At 34.1% G+C, this 10,371-nt stretch overlaps 2 protein-coding genes across 2 annotated transcripts; one reads left to right on the top strand and one right to left on the bottom strand.

Annotated features, from left to right (window-relative positions):
• Window positions 1-5,525: 5,525 nt before the first annotated feature.
• LOC117100131 (G2/M phase-specific E3 ubiquitin-protein ligase-like) lies at window positions 5,526-6,058 on the top strand. Its single transcript, XM_033239713.1, has 2 exons — window positions 5,526-5,583; window positions 5,814-6,058. The coding sequence occupies exons 1-2, from the start codon at window positions 5,532-5,534 to the stop codon at window positions 6,056-6,058; spliced, it is 297 nt and encodes a 98-aa protein (XP_033095604.1). The 5' UTR covers window positions 5,526-5,531.
• A 1,406-nt stretch (window positions 6,059-7,464) lies between these two features.
• Window positions 7,465-10,279, bottom strand: LOC117100130. The gene is made up of 3 exons (XM_033239712.1): window positions 9,893-10,279; window positions 9,447-9,754; window positions 7,465-7,677 (listed from the first exon to the last, which is right to left on the bottom strand). Exons 1-3 carry the CDS (start codon window positions 9,906-9,908, stop codon window positions 7,465-7,467), a joined length of 537 nt encoding a protein of 178 aa, XP_033095603.1. The 5' UTR covers window positions 9,909-10,279.
• Between the last annotated feature and the right edge of the window lie 92 nt (window positions 10,280-10,371).

Raw genomic sequence — 10,371 nt, 5'->3', positions numbered from 1 at the left:
TATATATTAGTTACCCGTATTTTATTTGAAATGTAATATAGATTAAAGATGGAAAAATGAATGAAAACAATTGAAAAAAAGAGTGACAATAAAGGTGGGTGACTCCCACGAAAGACAAAAAAAAAACTTATTATCAGTTTTTTCTTGCTGTTGTTGTTTTGTATCTGCTCTCCACTACAAGATTACAATATAAAATTTAGATAATGAGAGAGAGAGAGTCATACAATTTTGTTTCAGCAATAAGCAAGAATAGATTTTCATTTATTTTTGTTTCTAACAAACTAATAATATACATATCATCATAGAATTTACATTCATTTACAAATTCATGAATTAAGTGTTAGATTAGCAAACGCTCTTCAAATAATTGCTTCAATACCTGCGCTTTGGTCGATTTAGTTTCTTTTACACAATCACTAGTTAATTTCCCTCTCCTCGAGACTATGTCATGTAAGATTCCGTTTTTTGTGTAGGTACTGGAGTACGAAGTAGCTGTCATAACCTTGAAAGATGTGGGCTATGCAAGTTACGTTTTCATTGTAAGGGGTTTTTTTTTTAAAACATAGTCGCAAAAATCTTGGCAAGCAGATTCACAATAGAAGGTAAGCGTTTTTTCACCGCAGATATCAAACTCATCGGAATCAACGTCATACATTCAACACAAGTTTTCTAAAGAACACGGTTTGTGCTCCCCTGTCTCTTGCGTACACTCGAAATCAAAGAAAAAATATTTTGTTACAGATTTACTAAATTATTTTTATTTATTAAATTTCTTTTCTTTGTTTTTTATTTTCTACGATCTGTTTCATAAAACATTTACGATCGTAGGAAACATCTATCCTACAAACCCTATAAAAGTAATAATCGCATCTGTGCCCCTTACGAAGAATACGGTTAGGGACCTACATGTTTTACATGATTTAATTTTTTTTTTTATCAAATTGTAGTTTGCCTAGGCTTTAAGGCTATTTTATGATTATCAAAGCATTGCTGATTTTTAAAAAGTATATTACAATTTATACATTCTGTTAAAAAATTGTCTGTACATTCGCTCGATTTATATAATTTACACACATATTTACATTTATGAGAAAACTTATTATTATAACACCGAAAACATTTGTTACACAAATACCTAATATTAAAAAACGCCGTAATACTAGAAATCAAATCAATGATTATTATGATGATAAATAAATTTGTTTCTGTTTGAAGTCCCCACTAAATATAACATTATTTAAATTATCTTTAGAAATAACAATGAGTTGATTATTAGGAATAGCTATCTAAAACGCTTTAATGCATTATAATGAAGAAGGTTCTCTTTTTTTTTTTTTTTTTTTTTTTTTGGTTTCATTTACAAAAATATGAACAAGAGATTGCAATACCTTTAATATCGCATTAAAAAATAATTTCAGGTGTTTAGTGATCTCTGCGACTAAATGGTATTGTAATAGATACATTTAAATCATTAAATTGAATAACGAATCTTAATAAGTCGTTATCGTTAATATTTTCACATACGTTATTTAAAATATGTTTAAAAATTCTATTCAAAACTGGTAAAATATCAAATAATCTAATAATTTTCTAACCCTAACAGCCTCTATCAGCGTAATCATTAATTTTAGCATTATTCTGTCTTCTAAATTAAAGGGTTCATCATTCTCTTAGGTTTGCTGGGTAAACAGATTATCCTCATCTAGGCCTAGACCTATATCTTTATCTTCATCGCGCTATTATTCCAAATAAACTTCTTCATATTGATTTAACCAATTGTAATGTTGTCGGTATTTTGCATCATCGCCCTTTTTTCCTCCTCTGCGCGTTGTACCATCATCTTTATTTCCTCAGCTTGTTTTCTCTTTCCGCCATCATCATTTTTTATCTGTACCATTACCGTAAACATCTTCACCATTAAGTTCTTGTAACATCTATTCAACTTTATTGGCTTGTTGTAACATATCATACCACTGATCAATTTAAAGGTTAACCCCTTTTTAGCTCGGAATATATTTTCCATTCTAGGTGTAATACGGAATATATTTTCACTATTATAATTTTTATTTACTACCATTATTTTATATATCATTTTTTCTACTATGATTAAAAATACCCCCGCATTTAAAAAGTTTAACATATCGTTCATTGGTTAATTTAATTCATGACATCATGTGCCCGCATATCTATCGGCTTTTCGCTACTCATCAGACGTAATGTTAATGCGCTTCGCTCATTGGTTGATTTCAATCAGACGTCATACGTACCAGCGCATGTTTCGATCTTTTCATTATACGTCATTATTCGTCAGACTTCAACGTGTCTGCGCCTGTCATTAGAAAACCCCGCTATGCGTCATCAGTTTGAAAAACCCGCTATGCGTCATCAGTCTATGGAACGCCGTTACTGCCTTTGGTGGCTCTTTTCCGTTCGGCGCATTTGCTATTCGGCCCTTTTAACATTACGTTCGGTGCTTTTACATTACGTTCGGTGCTTTTTACATTACTTCGGTGCTATTTACATTAGGTTCGGTGCTTTTTACATTTCGTTCGGTGCTTTTTACATTACGTTCGGTGCTTTGAACATTACGTTCGGTGCTTTTACATGACGTTCGGTGCTTTTTACATTACGTTCGGTGCTTTTTACATTACGTTCGGTGCTTTTTACATTATTTCGGTGCTTTTATTAACATTACATTCGGTGCTTTGAAACATTACGTTCGGTGCTTTTATCATTACGTTCGGTGCTTTTGCCGCACTTACGGATCTTTTATCATTTGGTGCTTTTTAGTTTTAGCTTTCAGCCCTTTCATCATTACGTACGGTTCTTTTATCATTCGGTGCTTTCATGACCTTTGACATCGGGTCAAGTGGAAAAATCAACGGCTGTGGGAGCGAGCCTAGTGGAACTTGCGCGCTCGATCCTTCTCTCTTTCTTCGTGCCGTCGATCGTTGACAAGCGAGGAAAGACAATGGCCAAGTCTATTAGTATTGAAGATGCCTTGAAAAAAGTAGACTTGATTCACCTTCTTCCGAATTTTGAAAGAGAAAAGGTAAACTTTTATGCCTAGCTAGGCCCTAGCCCTATGCCTAAGTACCTGGCCCTAGGCATAGTAGCTAGAGTAGTATGCATGCCTATGAATTGATGCCTAAGCCTAGCTAGGCCTAGGCTTGGCCCTAGGCCTATCCTATATATTAATATCATTGTCTTTTCTATTACTAAATTAGATATGAAGCAGTGTGTGTGGCGGGGGGAGGGGATAATTTTGATCTAGATTCCTCCTAGTCTAGGAGGGTAGTCAGGCTAAATAATATCATAGGCTAGGAGGGTCTAATGGATGCACATTAAATATTTGCAGGCTTCCCAATTTATAAAAATAAAATAATGTAAAGCCTAAAGGCCCTACTAAATAAATAAATATAAATAAATAAATAAAAGTAATACAAATTCGCTAGGCCTAGGTAGTAGTAGTAGGCCTAGGCTAGGGGGGCCCTTGCCTGTTTTAATATAAAAAATTGAAGTAATTGATTAACAATCAAAATAATAAAAGTTATAATTAAAGAGCTATAAAGTAACAGAAATATAACAAGAATAAAATAGTTCTGGTATGTGTTTAGGCCCTAATCAGTATTCACACATTGCTATTACTATTAGGCCTAGTGTCAGTGAGTCTTAAATTTGAGATTTTGCAAGAATTGTTTTTTTCCAAAATAGTATAAATAAGTACACATAAAAATAAATTTAACAAGTAAATAGATAAATAATTAGATAAATGTTAATATAATAAATTCATTTTGATAAGGTCGGGCTACCTTTCCAGTGACTTCTCTTTACCTGTACAAAATTTTCCCACTTTCTAAAAGCAATTAGGTCTTTGGGAAATACGTGCAAGCTTATGCCGTCTTTGATTACATTGCTGCATCCCATAACAACACCTGTCTCTTATACACATCTAGATGTGTATAAGAGACAGGGACTAGGCTGGAGCTTATTCTCAATGTCTTTATCTTTTATCTAGCAAACAGAGTGCAATGCTCTTCATGATGGACACAAGTTCAGTAATGGATAAAATTTGCTAATATGAAATTCATTTATATTTAAAAGTCACAAGACTGGAAATGTGACCCATTACACTTGAAAGCACTGTTGAAATTATATACACTCCAAGGTAAATTTAGGTAGTACCACTCTCTTTTATTTATTATCAAACAGTACCACTTCCCCAGTAAAAAATCCTCCACTTTAATTTTTTTTTCTGTTCTCTTGTAAGCGTAAACCACTGAAGGTGATGCCTGAAAGTGCTGAGAATAAGTGTATGAACTATTGAGATTTTAAGAGTACAGTATTACAATACTGTACTGCCATAAACCCGGCCATAACTCTTTAGCATTTCACAATAAATTTGTTGGAACTTCATTATTGACTACGGTATAAATTATAAGGATGATAACAACTATAATGATGGTAAATGATAATAATAATAATGTTTGGTTTGATAATTATTTCCCAACCATGGCAGTGCAAAAACTGCTATTTCTTCCCTCTTTTACGTGCTACTTCATGGTATGGTCTGCAGTCTGAGTCTCAAACTCCTAATATCACTTTCAAGAATCCCATCTGCAAATACTGCCCTGACCCCACAATAACACTTTTAAATGTTGTTTTTATACAATAATATAAATAGCAAAATTAATGTATCAGTGTTGGAACTGATTATGGAGTACTTTATCAACACTGTGAGGAGATTGTTAACAGAATACTTTATTTTGTGTTTTACAGCTTGTGTGTTTCACCGGTTCATGCCTGCAAAACAAAGTCCATACCCCAAAAAAAAGGGAAAGCCCAAAACCCAAAGTTGGACTAGGAAAATGGTTTGCTTATCCAAACCTGATGCTGATACAACCCCTAGGTCAGAAGAAAAGCAGCTATTAATTGATGTCGGGCTAGGTGAAAAAACGGTATTTATACCAGATATCAATATAAGTCCGGAGCAGTTCTGTCAAGTACTATATACCTACTTCCCTAAGCTTCAAGACGCTGGAGGTTTTGAGTTGCTAACATGTATTGGAAGTGAGAGGAAGTTGGTTACCATAAGAGGGAAGTATACTCCACAAAACATAAAGGACAGGCCGTATTTATATACGGCCTATACAAAACAGCTTAAATTTGGACCCAGTGGATGTAAGTAGTACTGTATTTATTGAATATTGATTCTTTTTTAAATATGAGAAATCTTTTATAAATTTAAACTTAATCATTTTTTACCACTATGCTTTCCATTGAAATAATTTGCACAGTTAAAAAAAACAACATTTCAGAAAGAGATATACAGTAAATCTAATTTATCACAATTACTTTAAGACTAATATGGCTTATTGGTTATTATTCTTCCTCCATGGTTTATCCTAGTAACGTATTATTATATTATTACATGTTACTTTTTTTTTTTTTATAGTTATTTGTAAATTTAATATGATGTCATACCCATCTTTAAGTTTCGTCTAGTTATAATAATTATTAATTTGAAATTAATGGAGGATGACACCATTTTTTGCTGGGAGATTTTTCTCAAGGACTGTGAAGGTAATTTTTTTTTAATAGGCCTACTGTACCAAATGTTACCTGCACACAACCAACAGTTTTCTTTTCCCAAAAGAGTGGCTCCAGGACATTCATGTTGCCTCCCTCCACCTGTCGCCAGGTCATGCATTTTTTCAAGATGCCTCTGCCCAGCACTGTTGGTGGAGGTAATTTAAGTAAATGCTGTGAATTGTTATTAATGCAAAATTGAACAAATGTTATCTTCATTTTAGATGGCAAGACAAAAACTTCCCTTAATGACATCCTGGCATTCATCAGTGGAGATGATGTCATCCCACCAATGGGATTTGAAGACAGCATCGATGTCGAATTTTTTACACCAAATCCGGATGCTATAGCCTATCCCACAGCATCAACATGTGCTCTAGAACTGCACATGCCACGTGGGATGGAGGATCCAGTAGATTTCAGAAATTTGTTTGAAGAAGCCATCCTTAATGGCAAAGGCTTATGGTAAAATTTAAATACTGATACTACTATGTGGTCCCTCAATATTGTGCAGTATTTGTGACAAAGACAAGCCAAACCAGTCACTCATGTTCAGAGATAATGGCCAAAACATGATGGAATGTCAAAATTTTTGAAATCTATTTTATTGCACTAAACTAACCTTTATATATATACATCATACTATGCTGTTATTTTCCCAATTTTCAATGTTAAAACAACCATTTTTAACGATTTAGTGTTAATCTTTGGATGAGAAATGACGAAAATCATAAACTTTAAAGGCTGATTTCTCAAATATCATTCTTTAAACAGCTCTATGTTTAAATGCTTGTAACTTTATCAGGAAATGTTTGATTTCAATTATTCTCTCATTTTACTGTTTAACCCTGTATTAATAACTAAAAATCCATTTTTGCGACAAATGACTGGTTTGGCTGTCTTTTCCACTTTTAGGGTTCAATTTTAATAGGTTTTATTCACAAAATGTTCTCTTCACAATGAATATAAACAAACCTATTTAATTTTATTGTTATATTGCAAAAAAAATACTCCAGTTAATTGCTTACAGGATGCCATCAACGTATTGGTTGTTTAAACTTATCCAAGTAAAAATGGTGCATACATGATGATCGAGACACGATTTAAGAACAATTAACATCATGAGTAACTTGAGACACAACAATTTCAATTAAGATTCAACCATGTACTGTGAATATTACCTGAGTGCTCTTGATTCATATCCAGAATCAAGGCTATACAGAATCCAGAAAGACAGGGCTGCAGTGCCAGTTCTGGTTTAGTAGTAGGTACAGGCCAAAAAAAATAAATTGTTTGTTTGCCCTTCTTTTTAAAAAAATGATAAATAGGGGCGGGTAGAAAAAGTTTTTTTATTTACTTTTACTTTTTTTAAATACTCATCAGATGGAATAAATATAACCCACAGAAGCCTAGAATGGTAATATCTTACATCAGACAAACTTTAGACAAATTTGAAGGGCATCTGGCAAAAAATAAAGATAAATTTAGTCAAATTTTTTTTTTTATTTGTAAAAAAATGCTAAATTTTTTTAAAGTTTTTTTTTTTGTTTTTTCGCCACCTTTTTTTTCAGTGAGTTAGGGGTGGGCGGGGAGTGCAAACAAACATATTTTTTTTTTTTTTTGGCCTAATTACACTACCCATATGACTATTACATAGCCGACACAGAATCAGAATTTAAAATTTTAAGACAAGACTTATATAGGCCTGATCTGAAGTCATCACTGTATCATCTGTTCAACATGAATAAATTCATAAATTGAAACTGTAGCCATATATTATCTGTACCGCATGTCACTGCGTGGGAAGTATCACTTTCACATCACACAACACAATATAGTACCATAACACTATAGTAAAGGTACATTAAAAAAGTTCTACGAAAGATAGTTCATAATAAACTGAACAACATCTAAGTACACGTCAACACTAAGTTCGGAACTACTTCGCATTGGGTCTATTTCCTCACTGAGCTGCTGGCGAGCATCCTCTACCAGGGGATTTCGTGGCTCTTGCACACACGTCACCTGAGATATTTCATTGTCGTATTCTTCATCATCACTTCCAGAATGATGCAAGTCCAATTCATGCTAATAGAAGGTGAAAGTCAAGACAAATTAGCGTTATATATAATTTTTATACTTGCAACGATAAAAAGCAATTGTTTATATAGTCACAGTTTTTACACTAGACAATACGATAACGATTTATCGTGTAAACGGTACAAAAATATTTTGTAAAATCAATTCAATTGATGTCATAATCATGGAAGAACGATGAACTCGTAGTACCTGTAACGAGTCGATGTTATCGCCATTTCAATTGATTGCTCAAACTATTTTTTATTGTATACCGTTAATTCTCGGATAATCGCCGCTCTTGAGTAGGCACTGCATCAAACCTGATTTTTTAGCCAATAAGCGACGAGTGATAGGTAACATGGAAACATGCGTGGAAAGCACCACGGCAATAATATGTTTTTATAAGTGCCTCATTGAAATCGCCAACAAATTATTTTCGAATAAGCGCTTTTTAGATTTTTATCGTTACCGCTGTCGTTGCAAGTATAAACAGCTCTTTACAATTACTAATAAAAGAAATCACTTTGAATCAGCGGTGGTGCCATATTAAATTACTCGACGGGGTGAAGATGAGTCGTCGGAAAATTTCGCGAAAGTATTCCAGGCCCGAATAGGAGTTCCAAAAGTATTATTTAATCGAGTTGAATTCTACTAATAGGCCTATGTTAAAACGCATGTACGGTCGCCCTTTAATTAAAGATAGGCAATTATAGACCACCTCCAATTAAATTCCACTGTGGTCCCAAATCATTGGCGATACAGTTAGGCCCAGCCGGCGCCACACCCCCCTAAATTTGTCCGAAGTAAATTAAATAAAATGAGAAACAAAAAATAAAATAAATGAATTAAAGTTGAACTAAAATTTTCAGTATAAGAATGCCATTTATCTATTAATAATAATAATAATAATAATAATGTTGTATTTATATAGCGCATATTGCACATTGCCCCAATGCGCTTTACAGAGAAATAATATAGGCCAACTGAGAAAAAGCAAATAACAATAAAATAGTAACAATAAAATAAAATAAAAATAATCATAATAACAATAACAATGAGACTAAACTACTCCTACACTATTAGTCAGATCAAATCTGTTGAAGGCCATGAAAGTGACTCTGGTCACACAAAAGTGATCTTTAATTGGAAGACCTATAGGCCTACCTTTTTTCTCACAACTGCTTTTAAATCCTTCAAGAGATTTCACTTTTGTATTTAGGGAATGTGTATGTGTGAATACGGTCATTTTGATTTTCTGGAGATGAATAAGTTACACTTTAAAAAAGAAATAAAAACACACTTTATAAGAACAATGAGGCTGAAATTGATTAAAAATTAAGAACAAATTGAGGCTGCGGTAAAATGTCAAATGAGGTTTTTTATTTTAAAAAAATAGAAAAACCCAAAAATTATATCCCTACCTTATGTGCAGTAGGTGTGACTATGTTCCTCCATAATAAAGTACAGTAGGTGTACCTACCTGCCATCTGGGGCCAATTTTTATGGGGCCTTTTTTTCAGCGGCCATTTTTGCGGGGCCACTTTTAGTACAATATACATGCCTACTGCTGTACCTGTATAATTTTCTACGTTTGAAAAATGTGTAAAATTTTCACAAGATTCACAATACGCAGAGTACTGCCTACAGGACCCATTATGAGATCGGAAAGACGTAAAGTGTACAGTAGTCCTATTTCAGCCCTACAGCTGAAACACAAGGAGCCGGATGGAACGAATTGAGAACGAAGCTCAGAGTTCCTGAAATAACATTGAACAAACCTCTGGTATACCAACTGGGTTCTCCACTTGGCCATCATACCACAACTGGGACGGTGTTTTCCCAGCGGTACGAAGACGATGACCAGCCCATGCCGATGACCATTCTTCGAGCGACTGGTTGATCCGGGATGTATACACATACTGAAGGGCAAACAAATGTACCTCCTGTAAAGGGTCTAATTTACCATCGTCCTCTAGGTAATGGAATAGTTGGTAAAAATGGTGCAAACATCCCTCAAAAACGTCTCGCCAAAGCCTTTCGATCCTTTGATTGTGAGTGCTCTTGCCTATTATTGCACTTCTCTCACCTGAGACATTAACGAAAACCAGGATATATAAATGTTAGAGTTAGTGACATTGGGAATCATTTGAATAATACTGTATTTGACGATTTAAAAAAATAGAAAAAGAAAAGAAAAAAAAAACACATGATCACACTGATATACCTCTGTGTTCATTCATGTACTGCCATACTTTAACATTCTCTCCACCAGCATCCGAACGCAAACGAAGGGGGAGACCATAACGTTCGACTGCATCATAAAATGCCTCCAAAACTGTTGACGCCTTGTTATTTGTTGCACATTTGAGAAACACTGGCAACCGACTAAAACCATCAACACCACCATGGATCACAAATCCCCATCTGAAAGCAAATGCAAAATACGGAATACTGTACGCCAATTTAACATAACCATCAACCCGCCACCTCTTGCGTGTAATTCCACCAATGTTTTAATTTCACAGTGTTCTGTATTTTCCATCTATTATGTCTAAGGAGGCACACAGGCATGTGTGAAGTATTCGCCGTGAATAAAGTGTATGTTTCTATGTCAACGTACGCAATCGTTTCAATCTGTCTCTTATACACATCTAGATGTGTATAAGAGACAGCCTTTAGACAAATTTGAAGGGCATCTGGCAA

Source organism: Anneissia japonica, unplaced genomic scaffold (assembly GCF_011630105.1).
Source record: "Anneissia japonica isolate Jap-2015-1 unplaced genomic scaffold, ASM1163010v1 scaffold241_len727266_cov204, whole genome shotgun sequence".
NCBI lineage: Eukaryota > Metazoa > Echinodermata > Crinoidea > Comatulida > Comatulidae > Anneissia > Anneissia japonica.
The sequence above is the reverse complement of the archived record's forward strand: the minus strand, read 5'-3'. Positions and strand labels throughout refer to the sequence as shown.